At 44.7% G+C, this 19,907-nt stretch overlaps 1 protein-coding gene across 1 annotated transcript in view; it reads right to left on the minus strand.

Moving 5' to 3' along the window:
- The window catches only part of Adamts16 (ADAM metallopeptidase with thrombospondin type 1 motif 16), a 100,527-nt gene that overhangs the window by 55,339 nt on the left and 25,281 nt on the right, over positions 1 to 19,907 (minus strand). The window contains exons 4-9 of the mRNA XM_041632225.1: positions 15,028 to 15,289; positions 12,148 to 12,347; positions 10,671 to 10,754; positions 8,157 to 8,316; positions 6,728 to 6,833; positions 487 to 624 (exon numbers count right to left, since the gene is read on the minus strand). Coding sequence (XP_041488159.1) covers positions 487 to 624; positions 6,728 to 6,833; positions 8,157 to 8,316; positions 10,671 to 10,754; positions 12,148 to 12,347; positions 15,028 to 15,289 — 950 coding nt within the window. The remainder of the gene's footprint in view (positions 1 to 486; positions 625 to 6,727; positions 6,834 to 8,156; positions 8,317 to 10,670; positions 10,755 to 12,147; positions 12,348 to 15,027; positions 15,290 to 19,907) is intronic.

Genomic DNA, 19,907 nt, shown 5'->3' on the forward strand with positions numbered 1-19,907 from the left:
TCAAGAAAGTAAAGGTGGGAAGTGATTGAAGAATGATACTTGATATCAACCTTGGACCCTCACACCCATGTGTGGTCCCCACCCTGCACTTACACAAACACACACACATATATTCACACACATACACAAACACACACATATACATACACACACGCATGTACACACACTCATGCATGCACACATGCACACACACACATATACACTAAAGAGAAGAGAGAGTGACAGAGACAGACAGACAGATACTAGGGGGACTTGTTCAGAAGAAGGAATGGTTTACTGTAAGTAGGAGGGGATGAGAGGAGCTAATGGCGGTGTACATGATAAAAAACATTTTATATGTATGTATAAAATTGTCAAATAAAAATTTAAAATAAAAGCCATAAATAAAAGTGTAATGTAATCAAGAATATTGATATGAAAAAAGAAAAAGCCAACCCTCCCTCCCAAGTTCAGAGTGATCACAAAACCAGCTTGAGGGATCCATACCTTAAAAACTTGTGCAGGTACTGTCGGCTGCAGGAGGACCAGGAGAAGACACCGTTGCGCCCGGCCAGTGTTGGGGACATTATGTTGCCCTCGGACTTCTTACACATATTCCCTTCTCCGTCATGGACCATACCAAAGCTACGGAAGACAGAAAATGGTTATTTCAAATCAGAGTCTGTAAGGGCGAGTGTAGTGTGTGAAAATCACCCCTCTTCAGCTCCTTTGGTATCAGCCAAACCATGGAGAGTATTTGTGTGTTCATGGATCCTTTCAGAAGAATGAATGAGTTATCACACAGCTTCAAAGGGCAATGTGCCAGATCCCAGAGGTCTCACACATATTACCAGGACTGCGAAAATTTTCAGAGATATTTGTTAGAAATACAGAAGTCTTAAGTGTATGTGTTTAGGGCTGACAACTTGAAATTTAATACCAGATCTGGTATACTGGATCTTTCTCTTTCAGGAGCCATTAATTATCTGTAAGTCTTGATCTGGGGTGCCCCCATCCATGTTGGAATGTCAACTGGTGTTGCCATTATGCTAGTCTTGTTTAGACCATCATATTGTTGAGATTTCATGGGTCTAACTTCCAGTTAGCATGAAGTGGACTCAGCCGGTGGTATTTATAGATGCATATGTATATATGCATGTGTGTATATATGTAACAACAGTAATAGAAGAACTCACGAATTTGACAGGGAGTGGGGTGCTTAGGGGAGGAGTTAGAGAAGGAAAAGAAGAGGGAGAAATTATGTATTCATGTATGAAATTCTCAAAAGATTAAAAATTTAAATGAGAAAAAGAAACAATGGAAATCAGATTTCCAGGTAGAAGTTCTTGACTAAAAAACAAATAAATAAATAAAAAAGATGCAGGTGTTTGAGGTTTTCAAATAAGCTTTTCCCGGGTTGTGAATACTCAGACTGATTTTAGAACTACTGAGCAGCTGCAGGTATTTGTTAGGTAGGTAACATCGTGCCAGGGTGCTCATTACACTGCTGGTTCCTCAAAATTGGAGGCTGTGCCAGACAGGCAGGACTTGACTCTCTGACGCAAATCCCTATATTGCTCTGGAAGGCATCTCTCTGCAAACAGTGAGCAAGGTTAGGAGTGCCAGGGTGCTCATTACACTGCTGGTTCCTCAAAATTGGAGGCTGTGCCAGACAGGCAGGACTTGACTCTCTGACGCAAATCCCTATATTGCTCTGGAAGGCATCTCTCTGCAAACAGTGAGCAAGGTTAGGAGTCTAAGTGGGAACTATTTAAATATGTACCCATTCTGACAGAGCGGAAACCAGAACAGTTTGGGGCTTCTGCCCTGGCCTCCTATATGGCCAAACTTCAAACAACAGTAGCTGTGAACGAGGATCTTAAAGATGCCCACATATCCCTCCCTGCCAAGCAACATGATCTTCAGGAGAGAAGTGGCCACTGCAGCCCTGACCTATAATGACCAGGGACTCAAGCGGGCACCTCCCCATGATGCTCTGCATCTTTCACGTTCCACGAGTTTTGCCTGCAGAAGGGCTCACACCACCGTTCTCAGCTCTCCCAGGAAGCATTTCAAAATGCCTTGAAGGAAAGCTTGGGGCACCTGGAATATCCCCATGGATATTCCATGAGTGTAAACACGTTATTGGAGGACCAGTTGTTATTGGCTGCTGCTCTTTGACAGGCCGTCCTTAGGTTGACTCCCCAGGAACAGGTGTTGAGTGAACGGGATCCACGGAAAGAAGAAAGACATGAGAGAAAATAGAAATTGGCAACTGTTCAATGAATAGTGACTGGATTATCAGGCCGTGATCAAGATTCCCGTGATGACTGATGGAAGGGAACTAGGACAGAAATGCCCACAATGGAAGTGGGGGGCCCCTAAAGGACAAAAGAAAATACATCCTTGGACAGAGGCTGGGGACACATGCATCTACTTAGATGCTTGCCATGTTTGCCTGGCATTAGACCTATGACTTATAATTGCTACTTTACTATACTAGACCCCAATAAAGACAAAATTAAGGACTGGAGAGAGCCCTTCACCCAGAGTGAAGCCAAGAGCTCAGACACTCAGATATTAAGGCCTGCAGGTTCCATGGTCTAAGTAGAGTATGAGTGGAGGGTGTATCCAAGGAGATCCTGCAGGCAAATATTGTCAGATTTCTGCAACATTCCTGGTCAGTAACAAGGGTGATGTGGATGTGGTCATTTTAACCTCCACCCATTCTCTGAAGTTATTTTAAAGGCAATTAATCAAGACCAAGGCAACCACATGGCAGGCAAAATGTGTCATGGCTGTGAGGAGGATTTGGGCTGAAATCCCAGAAGGGAGGTTGCATTGGGGAGAGAGCAATGACAACCAAATGCCAAAGCACGTTGTCCTGGCTGACCCTTGACCCGCTCTCAGTGGAGAATGTTATGGCCCCACACATGACCTAGATAATTTTACTACAGTTTCAGCCTACGTGCTCAGGAATGCAAATAACAATGCCTGGGGTCTGGAGCTTTCTTAGTTTCATTTTTTTTCATCAAAGGTATTTTCAACGATCAAATTTCAAATTCTGCTAGTATTAAAACATCAGGGAAATACACTACACCCTTTGGCTACTCCAAGACCGCCCCTGCAGACGTCTGGCATACTCGCAGATAGGAGCGAGCATCTGTTGGTGGGCTCACCCACCCCATGATTCCAGTGCCTGCCAAATCTGTGCCCTAGTACAGCTTAAGTTTCCTTTCCACTCAGAGCATCATGTACAGACATGACGAATGTGTCTATCACATAAAAATGCCACAGGGACCACATAGGATATCTGTGTGAAAGTCATGGAAGAGCAGATGTATCTCAAGGAGAAGACAGGTGTTTATCACCAAGAAGCACAGTTCTAGCTATGTATGCCACACAGTATATCCTTTCCCACGCACCGTGACGCTCTATTTATTTATTTATTCATTCTTTTTTTAAAATGTTTATTTATTCATTATGTATACAGTATTCTATCTGTGTGTATGCCTACAGGCCAGAAGAGGGCACCAGACCTCATTACAGATGGTTGTGAGCCACCATGTGGTTGCTGGGAATTGAACTCAGGACTTTTGGAAGAGCAGGCAATGCTCTTAACCACTGAGCCATCTCTTCAGCCCCATGACACTCTATTTAAAATGGTTATCACTCTACAAGCTAAATAATAACTAGTATTTGTCCCTTCACCTTTGAGAATTTGTCTTCCAAAGGATCTACATGCCTCCCGCCTGTGCTCACACCCATGCTGTCTGTGAACACAACAGTCTGTAGCAGCTTACCCATTGTTGTGTGTTGACTCTAGGACAATCTTACAGTGATTATTGGGACGTAAATACCAAAGGATTAGCCTGCAGGCCACTTTGCAAAGTGAAATAAGCCAGAATCAGAAAGACAAAATAGGTTTGCATTCTTTTGCATTTGTAGTCTAGAATTAAACATATGTATAAGTACACACATATAGACATATGTATATACATGCATACATAGAAACATACTTACAATATGAAATGGAAGAATAAGGTGGAGGAAGAGATATAAAGAGATGAGCAGCAAGACAAGATAGTGAGGGAAGAAAGAGAACATGGTGCCTGCTCTCTCTCATATGGAGAATACACATGTATGAACATATATATGGGGACTATGGGGAGAAATGGGGCCCCAAGCAAGGTGGGATATGGGGTAAACCAGTGAAAATAAGAACAGGGTACAACAATATATAAGAAAATCTTATCACGAACCCATCACTTACTATAATAAGTAGTATAATAATAATATAACATGAAGTAAACAAAAATTACACCAAACTGGCTTTTATAAGCGCACACAATGCTCAGTGCCTTTCATGTCTCCCACTGTTCCCTCTGCGTGGCCCCACTGCTCTCAGAAAGTACCTATTCCTCACGAGCCCTGTCTCCAGGATGATGAACAGCAAGAAGGTTTAGTCAAGGTTCAGGCTCTTGGGAGAGTGTGTCTAAGATGCCCTTGAGTGGGGCATGGGGCAATGCCATCCAGACGGTGATCTTCCTTGGGGAGGACTAGAACGCGTACAGCTCTGACAGAGACTGTCCTAGGCACGAAGAGCACCCTCAGGAGGAGGTGGGGGCAGAAGTGGAAACAGCAGCTGGGCTGGGATAAGGAGACCTCAGACAGGTTGCTGGGGTGAGCGGTAGCTAGGGAGGTGTGTATGTCAGGGGAGGGAACTTTGTCAAATCTTGTCTCAATCACACGTGAGCTGTTTGGTACTGGGCACACTGTTGATCTCACTGAGTCTCAGTTTCTCCCTCTGTAAACTGAGTGGACAAAGCCTTCTAAACACAGTGAGCATACATTGAGCTGACACATGCCCCAACACAGACAACTTCACGTATGAACTGCGCAATGTGTGTGGTGTTAGGATAGTGGAGTGAACGGTCAAACACCAGGAGATTTTGAATATAAGAGCTACTAAGAGGAATGGTGATACATAGCCCAACATAAGCACTAGGCCTTCTCTGGGGGCTGAGACAATCACTAAGCTAGGTGATCGTTCTAGAGCTGGCTTGCCCTGAGTTCTACAAATTCAGGGCCTGGGTCAGTCAAGACTGAAGACCGTGAGCTCAAATTGGGAAGAATCAAGCTGAATTTCAGTTAGCTTTGCACCTGCCATAGTGGGTAACAATACCAGTGCCTGTTTCCCTGTCTACCTGCTTATCAAACTCTTGTGGGCTGAGTTCTCAGTCACTTAAATATTTCATGCCTTGGTTGTTTAATTAAGTTCAGGTATGGTTGAGAGGACAAGAGCCTCGTGTCATTATAATAATGAAAGATTTTAACTCTAGCAGACTATTAAAAATACAATTATGTTTTAACTGAAAGCCTTATACAGTGTAGGTGGAATTTTCTAGGCAATAAAGTCATCAGTCACTACCTGTGATAATGAAGGGATTGCTTAATGGACTTACAGCTTTGCCTTCAGGTCAATAGTTCACACAAAGCCAAGACCTAAGGGGTCTCTGTGGGATTCAGTTGAACAAAGGCACACACTTGCACCTGTGGTGTGTGTGTGTGTGTGTGTGTGTGTGTGTGTGCATGCCATACATGCACTTGAGCACATATGTGTGCATGTTATTCTGAGCATAGGTGCATTTCCTAGGAGATGGAAAGAACAGCTTTGTCAAAACACAAACAAAAGACACTGCCCCCATTGTTCTGTTGACAGGAAAATCAAGCTTCAAGACAGATAATTAGCAGAAAAGGGGAATCCCAGCTTGCACATTTTCTAAGAGACATTTCAAGTGTGGTCTAAACAGGGCAGAAGTAACTTCTATGACAACAACTGAACTCTGTAGTCCTCAGAGCGCTCAGTGGCTGTCCTTAGCAAAATGGGGGCCAATGTGGCTTTTGAAAACATCTCAATAGACCATGCCCCAAGGTGAATCAGATGGCAGGATTATGAGCATGAAATCTTAAATGAGAATAACAATTTCTGTAAGCTGTTGTGGGTATGATTTTTAAGATTCTTTTACATGAAAAATGAACACCATAGATAACTTATTATCCTTGTTTGCTGCCCCTCTCCTCTCTTTCTCTCCTTGTGTGGATGCACACACATGCTAAGACGTGAGTGTCAAAGTCATAGGACAATGTGCAGGAGTCGGAGCTCTCTTTCTACTGTGTGTGTTTTGTGATCAAACTCATATCGTCAGGCTTGGCAGCAAGCGTCTCAAGCATTGACCCATCTCACTAGCTCAACATCATCACTGTTGGTTGCTGCTTGCCCAGGACCCTGTTTACCCAGAATAAGCCACCCAGTTCATGGCACAACCCTGATGGTACCTTGTTTCGTGAGCAAGAGCTCAGAAGTCAGGGTAGAACATGGGAAGTCAATCGTTTCCTACTGGGGCAACTTCTCAGTGGCCACAATCCCAAGGTCCACTTGTATGCCTCCAAGTATAGTATGTGTACAAATCATATATGAGTTTGTATGTGTGTGTATCTATTAATTGTGTGTGTATGAGAAAGAAAGAGAGAGAGAGAGAGAGAGAGAGAGAGAGAGAGAGAGACAGAGTCTATAGTAGCTACCATTGACAAGAAAGCTTGTTCCTCTGTTCAGTCAAATGGAGTACCACTACAGCAGGCCACTGTGAAATAAGATGAAATCACAGAACCGACAGTGAAATGCAGAAGTCATGTAGTCAGGAGATGCTCTTGTTCCCAGTACTCCCAGTGAGAAAGAAAGACTTACTTGTGTCCAGACTCGTGGGCAATGGTGAAAGCCAGTCCAAGTCCTGAGTCTTCATTGATGGTGCAGCTTCTGTACTTACTGCACATCCCACTTATGGGTGCAAACCCTGTAGGACATGAAGAGAACACACAGTAGGGCTGATGTATAATGAGTGATTATGCATTTATTTTTTAATGCTTCATAAAGTTTGGTCCTCATCTTCATTTGGGGATATGTGAGATGGGCTGCTTCTGGACAATCATGTAAAGATGATGTGTTGATGTGGGAGAAGGGTGTATCTTATGTATTCCCAGGAGCCCATGGACTCTGTCTTCTGGTAAATGGGCTCAGCTTCTATGCAACATTCCTGGAAAAGACTAAAGTTGGCCTGAAATAGAAGAGAGGATTGATTGCAGATGAGGATGGTTTCTGCCTTTTCCTAGAAATATCTGCCCGCCAAAGCCTCAAGGGGAAACACGGCAGAGCATGGGTGTGTGGTGAGGTCCCTAGGATCACACCCCATGCTTAGTGATTCAGTTTTGCCATGAGAAGCACTTGCCGTGTTTGAGTCATGATTTAACACTGCAGAAAGACAAAGGCAAAGAAGGAAAAGCTCGTGGAAGACACTAGGAGAAACCATGCCGGGCTTCTGAGACTTCCCTTCCAGCAGTCACACAGGGCATGCTGATGTCCCCAGCAAGGAACGGTAACATCCATGAAGGACCATCTACCCAGAAACTGCACTAGGTCCTCAGTGTCTGGAGTGCTCCCTGGGAGCTGGTAATGGGGGTACTTGGTGTCTAACACATGGAAAAAAAGCAGATGGGAAGAGAGTGGGCGAGCGCTGCAGACCGGGTGCGCCATGCTGGCTAGGGTGGGTAAAATGCACAGCTCCCAAGGCTGGCTGAGGGTCAGTTTCATGAGCAAGCCGTGGTGAGAAGCAGAGCTAACCCCTGCTAGACGAGGTCCTATCCAGAAACTTCTAAATAAAAACTCTACCCTCTGAGCTTAGAGAAGAAACAGAGTAAAAAGGAAATGGCCTGTGGAGTCCTGGTTAGTAGCACACTCTTTGACCACATGGGAAAATGTCCAAATGCTGTCTCACTCTGTGAACATCTGCAACACGACTAGAATGCTGATGCTCAGATCTTTACAGAGAAATATGGAGATGGACATGCTGTACAGTATTTTTGTGGCATCTCCATCAGTATCAACACGTCCATTACTCTTGCCACATCATGAGACAAGCTTGAGTCTCCTGGTTCCATTTTCAATGGCAGAAGAGATGAGAAAGGGCAGATCTTACCTTAGAAAGTGTAGGAACTCTGGAATTTGAGATGGGCTTTTGTTGAGAGATAAAAGACGGCTAGTGTTTGAGGTGATGGTAGCTACATCACCCTCCAACGAGACGCCCTGCCACAGCCCTCCAAGGGATACTGGAGAATCTTACCCAAAGTGTCACAGGGTTCATTCTTCCAGGAACATATGTCCAGACCAGTCAGTAAGATGGCGTGGTCATGGCGAGTTCCATCTTTCCCCATCAATCCAGATTGCCACTGGCAGAAGCTGCTTAAAGTATGGTCTGCATGGTGACTAATCGCCAGCCCTGGCTAGGCAAGAGAGGCCAAGACACCCATAGAAATGTAAGGAAAATATGGTCAAGCCATTGTCAATAGAGCAGGATATCTTAGTGGAGAGATTTACAACATACAGATGGACCCAGAATGTAGATAATATAAGAGTTATATATGATGCATTACCATCCCAAAGACAGTGTACTCTACAAATCAGTATGGATCCAGAGAACACATTTATACATTTCTATACGTAATCAATTGTAATGTATCTTACTGACTCTTGGATTCAATGACCAATAAAGACAAAATGTGAGCATGAACTTTTTGCATAAAAATATCTTCAAATAATACCTTGCAAAATTGTTGCTAGAATAGTCTTTTGTGTATGGCTTGCACAGTACACACACACACACACACACACACACACACACACACACACTCACCTTCACTAGTGGTGAATTCACAACCAAAGTGAACAACAGCATTTCCATCCCTGCTATAACAGTATGGAGCTAGAAAGTTTTCTACACAGAAGCAACCTGTTTACAGAAAAAGGCCAAGGCCTAAAGCTTTACTCCTGAAAACAGACATCAAGGAGACAATATAGAATACCATTAAACGTTCCATCTGTATGAAGGGCTGTGGAGGAGCAGCAGTGAACTATGGCCTGAAGTCTAGAATTAGAAGGGATAGAGGATGCAGGGCCAGGAGCACCATGACAACAGGTGCCCTGAGTTATGGAACCGCTTCTAGGTTTGCTACAGTGTTGGAAGGGCGGATTAGAGAATATCAGTTTACACGCCCTGTTTCAGAATGCCTCCTTGTAAAACGCTTTAGCCACTACTGAAAAGGCTGTCTCTTAGTCATACAGACATTCGCCCCTTAGCTGTTTATTTTGTTTTCTCGGAGCCATATGCGCCGAAGCAGCCCGCTGCACTTAAGTGCAGGAGCACGCCTGCATTCCTCAGCTGGCGACTTCCAGGAAGCTGTTGTTAATTAAAGCGAAACACAGGTGTATGATCAAACGATAACCTTGCTGCTTAGTCTTTGCGGCTTGGATGAATTCCAAAGTGAAAGCGTTTTAATACAGGGAATAATTAACCTGTCACCTGAGAAGCCCGACTAGCTCAGCAGCCTCCCAGATGCACGCTCTCTGAACAGACAACAGCGTTAGACAGACCAGACAGCCTGTCCTTCTGTACCCCACCTGCGTAGAGGGGTGCCCCACAGATGTTCTGAACCATCCGATTCCATCTGACAAGTCTTTGCTGTATAAACAAGAATGCTGTGGCTCCCATGAGACACTGAAGACGTCATCTAGGGGTGGTGAAGGCTGGGTGTCTGTCGAGCTCAGGCCCTGGGCTCTCACGCTTTGCTGAGTCAGTAATCAGCATGGGAGGAACAGAAGTGGAACCTATTTATAGTGAAGACTTCCATGCCACTAATGTTGCGAGGGGCTCCTTGGGGTGCACAGCATGCAGCTGTGTAGGGGGGACAGGAGGCTTGGATTGGAGGAGAGGGCATACTATCCCCCATTGCCATCCAGAGTCTAAGCCTGAGAACTGTGGGGATTTGGGAAGCAGAAGCTGGCAGGGTAAAGAGGCACAGTCTGGCAGGGCACAGCACAGGTCACCATCCTTGGTGCGGACATAGTTCATCTTTCAGTAAAGCATTGACAGGAAGGCCAAAGACACATTTGTCTTCAAACTACCAGTGTTTTTCCTTCTTATAGTCTCGTAACAAATGCACTCTCCTTTTCATTTTCCCATGAGACCACATATAACACACACACACCATACAATACACACAGGCACACACACACACCACACAATACACATAGGCGCGCACACACATACTTACAGATATATGACACACACTCCCAAACACCACACATACTCATACATACATATACACATAGCTACACACACACACCCCACATATTCATATACACACATACATATACCATGCACAAAGAACCTCACCACCATACTCAAAAATACACAAACACATACTACATACACATACATATACCATACACACAACCCACCACCACCCTCACACATATACACCACACATACACACACATATGACCTCACCATCTCCTTCACACATACACAAACATACACCACACACATAGATACACACACATAGATGCACACTCACACACACATGCACATACATACACCACACATGCATGTACATGCACCATTAGAATGAATTGAAAAACAAGTGAGTCATTTTAAATGCAGAGTATGAAATCCTTCTTTTCCCAAGTAAAAGAGAAATAAAAATATATTACACAGAGCAATTGCATTTTTTTGAAAGGGCATTTCCCACTCATTTTCCTGCAGGGCACGTTGAAGCAGCTGCTTTTGAAGCTAAAGTACCTGCTCCTCTTCCAGCAGAATGAGCCCCACAATGGCGATGTTGATGTTTCCTCCAATTGTTCCATCCTTGAATAAAGCAGACACCTGGAACAGAAGATCGGCATCAGCCGTGAGTGTGTCATAGCTAGCCCATGGCCCAACTTCGTGCCCGTCAGAGCAAACCCTCGTGTTTCAGTGCTTAGCTAAGTGAGCATAGCATCCTGACATTTCTCAGATAATCTAGCTGTGTGGGAAGGCTGGTGATGGAGCTGTTTCTGAGGGAGCCTGGAACGAAAGTCCAAGTTTGAGAAGGCAGAGGAAGTCCATCTGTTACCCAACATGAAGGAGAGACAGCCTTCAAAACTCTTCCTCCTCCTTACTGTCATCCCCATCATCATCACCATTACTATGGCAACAGTCTTGCTACATAGGCTGGCTAGCCTTTGATTCTCACTCCCTTGCTCTCCGCTTCCTTCATGAACAATCAGGTTACATGGAGGCTGCGGATTACCATGGAGTTCTGTATTGGAGGACCTCTACAGAACACAGGCAAATGATAGCTGACACAGATCAGGGATGCAGGGCCCTGAGATTCTATGCAAAGTTCAGCCTCAGAGTCAGGTGATGAGAGAGCCACGTGGGTGATCAGTGAAGACAGAGCCATGTGAATTTCTATGATGAGAGAGAGATATACAATAAGTTTCTTTGTGGGGAGGGAGAAAAGTGAGGTTCTTGTGTAAAGTTAGACATGATTGGAGTACTCTGGAGAAACACAGATCTATATGGGGTTTCATGGATTTAGGAGGTCAAAATATATATTTAAAACACTGCCATTAACTTTTTCTGACAAGTGGGCAGCCCCGCTTTTCTCTCTGTGGTGTGGGCTTCGCTCACAGTTATCAGGCACAGAGCACTCTTCCTGACTCATTTGTAGCTCCCACACGTGCCCTTCAAGACAAAGACATGTTTCATCTGGGAAGATATTCCAAAATAGGAGCTTCTCAGTGCCTGCAGATTAAATATTTCATATCAACACCTGAGCATTAACCTTCTTAAAGCGGTAGGCGTTATCTGAACCTAAAATTGTGTGTCAATCTGGTACAGCTTTGTTGCCTCAAAATGTGTCAACATCCTGGTAAGACTTTTAGTATATGAAGGCATCGGTGAATTAAGTGATCCAGAAACAACCAAGTTGCCACAATGATCAAGTTAGCGATCCCCTATTCAATTCCTCAAAGTTCTGAAATTTCACCTTTTGATTGGAAATTAGTAAAATAAGAGTTTCTTATACCAAGACATGAAATAAGCATTGAAACTTGCATTGGTGTGCACACACAGAGACAGGCATACAAACACACACACATGAGCACATACACATAATGTAAACAAGGACACACACAGGCACATACACAAAAGCAGACGCATACAGAAATACACATGCACAGACAAGTGCGCGCGCACACACATGTGCCCGTGGCTTCAGAAAGGCCAGGCCTACCATGTTGAGCACAGTGAGGACGTAGGTGGTGATATTGCCATGGCCATGGTTCTCCATCATCTTTCTGTCAACCACCACCAGGGTCTCCACATTCAGCTCTTCGTTTCCCTGTGATTTCAGGAGGGAGCGCTTGTGTCGGGAGCTAGGCTTGTACTCATCGGGCAAGATGTAGAGGTCATCCTTGGGAGGCTGGGGCATGTCTGTGGAGGAGCATGGGGAGAGAAAGCTACAGCAAACACACAAAACCAGAGGCACAACTGATCCTACAGAAATGTGAAAAATGAATGTTCATGCCGACCAAGGTGATTCCAAGTTTAAAGGAAACCTAGGCTACATAAAGAATCTAAAACACAGCAATAGGATTCTCATTATAGAACCCAGAACTGACCGACCTTTGTAACTCAAGACGTGTTCAAGTCACCTTCTAAATTTAAATGAGGTTCATATAGTCTTGGTGTTTTGGAAATCATTGCTAGAACTAACTTCACATTGTTTTTGTTCTGATTTAAAGTAAGAGCTGAACCCTAGTATCTAAAAGGGGCATGTCCTAGGACCAAGGGCACTAGTGCACAGGGATTCACGAAACAGGGCTTCTTCACACCGTGACATTCAGAACAGCAAGCGGTGTTCCTTCTTCTCACCGTTGATGCTGGTATCTGGATATAACTAACCTCCCAATCTCCTTCCCAGTCAGTCTCGCACAGTCAGTGGTAGCTGCCCACAGCTACAAGAGTCTAACAAATGCTGTGTATGCTGAGCAGACTTAATTACAGAGCAAACTGCACTCTGCCCTTGTGGAGGGATTCCGTTAGAATGCTTTTATAATTATGACAATTAGCACTCTATTAAAAACAGTTAACTTTAGGAGATGGCTAAGCCAACACAGAACCCTTTCATGGGGAAGTGTACTTCGATTCCCCATCCTGGTGATTTGAACTTCCACCTAATACAAGCTTGCCCTTGGAGGCTACGAACAAACACAACTCTGCCTGATTGGTGCTCACAGCCAATGGGTTTTAAATCTTTCTGTTGGTTGGTGAGTTGGAAATACAGACTGAGCATCCTGAATTGAAAAACTCTGAATCCAGAAGTGACCCAATATCTGAAACTATTTGAGTTTAAACACGAAGCCACAAGTAGAAATTCTACATCGTGTCTTTGTGTCAAGTCACACCCGAAACCCATGCGCACTAAGAACATTCTCTAGAATTACCCCCAGGGTACATGTTAAGGTATATAGGCAATAATGAAGCCTCTGATCAGTTTTGGAATCCATCCCCAAGGTCGTTCATTATGTGTACACGCAAGTTTTGTACAAATTAAAATATGATGAAATATGTATATTTTCCCATCACAAATATTTCATCTGTGAGAAACTCAGCCTGTATCTCAATAAGCCCTAGCTAAGAGTGATGGACCCTTTGTGGCCGTTGTAACTTGCACTTGCATGGACACCCTCATAGGTGTTGTCCTGGGTCACTCAGTCTCTACGTCAGCTACTGTATGGGATGCTGTAGAACCACAGAGGCAGAGGGAGTAAATACAATCAACTACTGGTTCTTCTCTAGAAAGTGATCGAAAAGAATTTCAGCTACGTGTGGTGTGACCTTAGAGCTCTCAGAAGCTCCTGAGAACAAACACTGTCTGTTTTAGGTCACTGCTTTCTGAACGTCCTGGGAACATGTGAGTCTAGCTAACCCCAAGTCAGCAGATTCTCATAGCTGAGAGAACAGGTGATCTAGCTAACCCCACGTCAGTGGATGCCCACAGCTGAGAGAACATGTTAGTCTAGCTAACCCCACGTCAGTGGATGCTCACAGCTGAGAGAATGGGTGAGATTCCCATCACCAGCCCTACCTCCAGCCTCAGCATCCACTTTAACAAATCCACTGCATTGGTCACCAGACAGATGTCTCAGGGAGTACAGAGAACACACCCACGTTTCTTTGAAAGCAGGGGTTCTAATGGGGACAGTTGTTCTAAGAGTGAGATCCACTGAGAAGATCACGACCTACCCCACAAGAAGCCCAGCAGACCAAAGAGGAACCCCCCTGAACTTGATTCCCTCTGAGATTTCCAGGACCTTCACCCACAGCTCTTGTGTTTTGTTCATGGGGTAAAATGGGTCCAGACACTGCATGGGCTCTGACACCTCAGGGACACCTGCTCCTTCAGTGAGCACCAGTGGTTTCATCCATCCTCTTTCTTCAAGATCCACAGAACGCCTGCCAGGTTTCTCTTCTCCTTCAGAGAGGCAGATAAAGCCACCCTGAGAGCCAGAGAAGGTTGAAGTTGGAGGCCTAGGTTTCCTTTGTCTCCCCTGGGAAGGCCTATCAGGTGATGCCTGAAGGCTTAGGCCAAGAGGAGACCCTAGAGAGCTGTGGGTTTCTGGAGCATACGATTAGACAATGTGCAAGCGACAGTCCTCTCTGAGGAATCGGGACGATGCCCCACTCATAAAGGATTGCTGACAACTTGCAGGTAAGTTCTGTCTCCCACTCCCTCTTTGATGTGGCAGTGGAAAACTCCATGTATGCTTACAAAGGAGTTACCTCAGCGGGAAAAGTATGTGAGCTTTAATATGTCTAAACCTCAAGGATAGAGTTACTGAGGGGGATGCCAGGGCTCTGGTTTCTTCTAAGATGTTCTGAGGAGTGTGTCTTTTTAAAATGCTCACTATTTAAAAGAATAAAATCATCTTCCACGTTCATCCATCACTTATGAGACACATAATACCATCCCTAGAGTCACCCCTGATGGCAGCAGGGACAGTCAGTACGTTTCACCTTGTGGGGAGACACGCTTTTAATAAATTGAAAGCATTCCATTATCTGACATAATTACCCAAGTCATTCAATGCACGAAATCACCCTCACATACATTTCTTGCGTCTACCACAGAAATGCTGCTTTTGTGGGAGGCCCAGATGGAAGTTGCCATGGTGAAGGTGAGATCTTGCCAGATCTCGCTTCCTGGTGACCAGCAGGACTTCGTTTTCTCTGAGCGCCTGGGGCTCCGTGGATCTTTTGTACAGGACGTGGGAGGGAGAGGCAGCCTGTGCAGACCCGCTGGGCTTGCCCGACAGGTGTGGAGGAAGTGGCTTTAAGAAGTAATCAGCATCCTTTGTCCTTATCATGCCTAACTGGAAGAAGGGAGGGGGAGGAGAAAACACCACCATTAGAAAAGGCGCTAGTGTTCCCTACTGGATGTGATGTCTTTCTCCAACATGGCTGCCCCACCGGTGGACCCTTGTGTAAGAAGGGCTCAGTAGTCTGGGCTGATGAGGGAGGGAAGGAAGGTCACGGCATCTGTCTGAGTTCTCCTCATCTGCACCTTCTCAGAGAGCTTGGGGTGCAGAACGGTCTGTAGCCTGATTTGTAGATGCACTGGGGGTGGGGCGGCTCACAGTCCACCAAAGACAGTAAATTTGAGCCACAAGGACTTGACCTTTGAGAAAATGTGCACAGGGTTAGATATTGATATTGGCATCTAGTCCCAGTGGAGAGAGGAAAAGAAACTGCTAATAATTTTCAAGTCTATTCAAATGAACTTCAAATTTTTAATAAATGTGATACATTCGAGAAAATATGCTAACAGAATTAATGCAGAATAAAACATAAAGTCATCACTTAGAGCACAGGAAGATCTTTCTAGACAAGATATTTTAGGAAATGGGTGATAAATGATTGTATAACAACAGTAAAATGCCTATATAGCAAAATTGAATAAGAGAAATAACATTTAAAATATGTTGAGGAAACAAATTAAGAGACTGTATTTTCTGTCTTTTAGAATGGCAAGCACTTTTAAAGTTTGATATCACAGCATTGCTGAGAAAGAGAATAAACAATTGAAAGTAGGAACCGAGGCCACACTCAGCATGCATGCTCCATGGCTGTCCAACATGGCAAGATGGCCTAGGCCACACTCAGCAGGCATGCTTCCTGGCTACCCAACATGTCAATATTATAAACTCACCACTAAACCCTGGGATTTAAGCCTTAACAATCCCTGACAATTATTTCCTGTAAGCACACTTTTGTATGGGAAAACATAGTGTGTTAGAAACCACATCACCACAATCAAGTAGGGTACCACAGAGATGCAAGGATGGTTCAATACACACCAGTTACTAATGCCGTATTGGATAATAAAGGCTGAAACCACGTGATCATCACCACAGATGCGGGAAAGGCACTGGATAAGGTTCAATTTCCTTTCGTGATAGAATCCCTGAACAAGGCAGGCACTGAAGGGCTGAATCTCGGCATCGTAAAGGCCATACTTAAACTCAGCCCCAGCCTCAGTATTCTAACTGCAGAAATGATAAATGTGTGTGTGCTGTGACCTGGAGCAAGGCAGGGATGCCGTTTCATCAATCCTATTCAACACCTGGAGCAAGGAAGGGATGCCGTTTCTTCACTCCTATTCAACAAACGACTGGCAATCTTAGCCAGAGCCATCAAGCAAGAGAAAGAAATGAAAGGCATTTAAACAGGAAAGGAGAAAGCCACCTTTCTACATGTATAGAGGACAGTGGCCTCAGCTCCCTCCCTTTGCCTATTTGTCTGCACTGTCGAAAGATACACACGGAAAATCAGCAGAATCCGTCAAAAATATTTGAAGGTCACAAAGTTAACATAGGAAAATCAGTAACAGTGGGGAGATAGTCTGAGAAATCAGGAAAGCATTTGCACAAAAGGTACAAAGAAGAAAGAAGGACCCAAAGACCCCACAAGGAGAGTTACCACACACTGATGGAGGACTGAGGAGGACACATAGTGCTCATGACTGCTGAAGGGTATTTTAAACTCCGTCTAACTTGCCCGTGTATGCGGGAACTTAGCCTTGTTATCATGCTGTTCGTGTGTGAACCGAGCCTAGTTTGATGATTCAGTCCATACTGGATGAGGTGGACACATGGCTAAGCTTGCCACCCATTCTCATGGAGAGGTTGGGAACAGGGTCTCTCTCTCTCTCTAACACTGATGCACCAAATGAACCCTGAGCTCCCCAGGTTATCCACATGAGTTTGCGGTTTCACACAGGCTGCGTTGATAAGCATGGAGAAATATTTTCTAGCTATCAGGAAAAGGCCAGTTTCGATGGCAGGGAGCAATGCTGTGGAGTGGGAGGTCTAAGAGCCCAGGCTTCTCACACCAGGAAAGTTAAGCATTAGCCACATAGCTCCTGTTGGGGAAGCAGAAAGGACAAAGGAAAACTTGGTTAAATTATCAGGAAAGCAATCAGGACCATGGGGGGTCTGCCTCCTGGGGCCCAGATGCCACCCAGGTCTGGGAAGTGGTAGTGCTTGAAAAGTCTAATCCGAACCAGGCAGAGAGAGAGCAGCCTGCCACCCATGAGCAGCAACTTTGGCCTTCTGGAACTTTCAGCTGAAAGAGGGTTACTGCTTTGTGGCTCTACCTGGGAACAGACAAATTTGGAATTCCATAGCAGCCCTGGCCAGCAGCCGAGTCTCATTCTTTCGATATTTTAGTGGACCCCAAAGTGGCATAAATAATCAAGACGGTGTTCAGCTTCGTGTGCTGCTCCGACTGGCTTTCTACACTGTTGAAGGCAACAAGTTTGATTAATAAATAGATATTAAATTTAAAGACAAACCATGGTCTACTCTTATAAACTTTCTCATTTGTGTACAATTCTTGATTTCCAAACCAACTCTTAGGGAAAAACCAGACCCTCAAATCACTAAGGCCCAACACAGATGTTTCTAGAAAGCCCAGGGTGGACGTAGCATAGACCCCCCACCCCAGCTTTTATCTTGTGGTTCTAACATATATTTGCTGTGTGACTTTGGATGATTTGTTCAGCCTCTCCTGGTAATTTGTCATCTGGTAAGGAGACGAAAAGATATTAGTCTATTCAAAACACACGCTCTAATGAAGAGTTGGGAGAAGATGGCGGAGTCAAACAAGAACAAAATGTGGCATTCTTCCTTCCTGATGACCTCTGATCCTCTTCCAGTCCTTCTGAAGCCCTGATCCCTGAAGCAGCTGATGAGACAGTCAAATATGACACTTCTTTGGGGTGGGCTTGTTCCAGGTTCCTGTGTGATGGCGTTGTGTTCTATGATGGCTGTCTAGATTAGTATCATCTTCAGCTTCTCAGGTTCAGACTGTCCTCTGTGGCTTGGATAACAGACTTCACATTCAGGCAGTGGGGTCCCGAGACAGCAAGAGGAATTTGTGCGTTTTTTTAACTAACAAAGTATTCAAGCATTGCATTTGTTTAATTTATAACTTAATTGGTTATGATACCTTATATTTAAATAAGCTTCAATGTCACTAACCATGTAGCACAGTAACTGATAAAAATGATATTCGGGACACTGTTGAAAAGCAATGGATGGTGAAATGCTTTAACAAGTTGTTCTATTACCTCAGTTTTGGCAGCTAACTCAAGAGAATAGGTAAACAGCGGAATATGCTTTCTCGCTATGAAAGTGTTTCTTTACTGAACCAAGAGGATTAATTTGGAAACTCATGAAATATCTATAGTGCATGCCCTGCTACACCTCCTCCCGGCGCTGTCGGAGGGTGGATTATTAACCAGGCTTTAGCAGAAGTTGGTACCTCCTAAGCTTCATAGGAGCCCTCCCAGGGCCTGTGTCTCACAGCCGGCCAGTCATGTCAATCAATGTCCCTGGAAACTGAGTAGTCTTCTGCTGTCCCCATCAGGGAGGGAAGGACACAGGTATGTTAGCCCTGGAGCCTGCTGCTTCTCAGCAAGTGTCAAAACGGAACCTCTTCCTTCTGGTAGCCGCTATTCACAATCACACAGAAGTTGGTTGAGTTTTATGACCTGTGCACTTGCTCACTACATCCATTGATACGGGTACATAGAATATCTAGCCATGTAAGTTAAATGAATCAAACACACATAGAAATGGTATGAAAATGGCTGTATGTCTCATCCATGGAACATCTCTCCTGCAGGTTGATAGAATCCCACCCATCAGGCACTGCATGGAAGGCGCTCAGATGATACCATGTGCCCTTTCAGGAGAGCTATCTACCCACAGGCAGTGAAGAAAGGATCGTGTCAGCATGAACACGGGTGTTTAACTCCTAAATGATACTCTTTGGACACGCCTCCTATTCTCAAACATGTGTACTGAGGAGCAACATCACGCTCATTCCAGGAGTCTTTAGTGATGCTCCCAAAACGCTACAATAGTCTCAGCACCCAACAAGTGTTTATCAAAGCCAGCAGTTTGTTGTTTCCTCGTAGCTTCAGGATCAAAATGAACCTGGCCCACAACCAGCACCTGACGCGCCACGTCTGCTTCAAACTATAGTCAGTTTTGTTCCGAGATGACATGTGATGGTTTGAAGTAAAAATTCATCCAAAGCCATTGCAAAAACTCAAGAAGCCCAAGCGCTTGCCCTCCCAGGGCCTCTCGGGTTGGGTTCTTTTTCTCTTACTGTCTCACCTGGCTAAGGATCTAGACTTTTCTGGTGCTGCTTCCTCACAGACAATGGGCTGGTGTGCAGCTGACAGGGACCGCAGTCATCCTAAACCCAAACAAACCCGGGCTTCAGCGTTTCTGTGATCTACTCAGGTCGATACTCGGTTCCTGGACACTTTCCAATTGCTCGTCTGTCAACTTGAAACACTAATATTTTGACACTTGATACCTTAACAAAGTTTCTAGTTCAAGCTTAATCTTGTTGGTGACGGCGTGACTCATGTCACCAGCAGGCAATGAAGAGGACTCAGTCCTAGGTTTCCCACACACT

This window comes from Microtus oregoni, unplaced genomic scaffold (genome assembly GCF_018167655.1).
Source record: "Microtus oregoni isolate MIOR12 unplaced genomic scaffold, Mior012 000040F_ref0000088, whole genome shotgun sequence".
NCBI lineage: Eukaryota > Metazoa > Chordata > Mammalia > Rodentia > Cricetidae > Microtus > Microtus oregoni.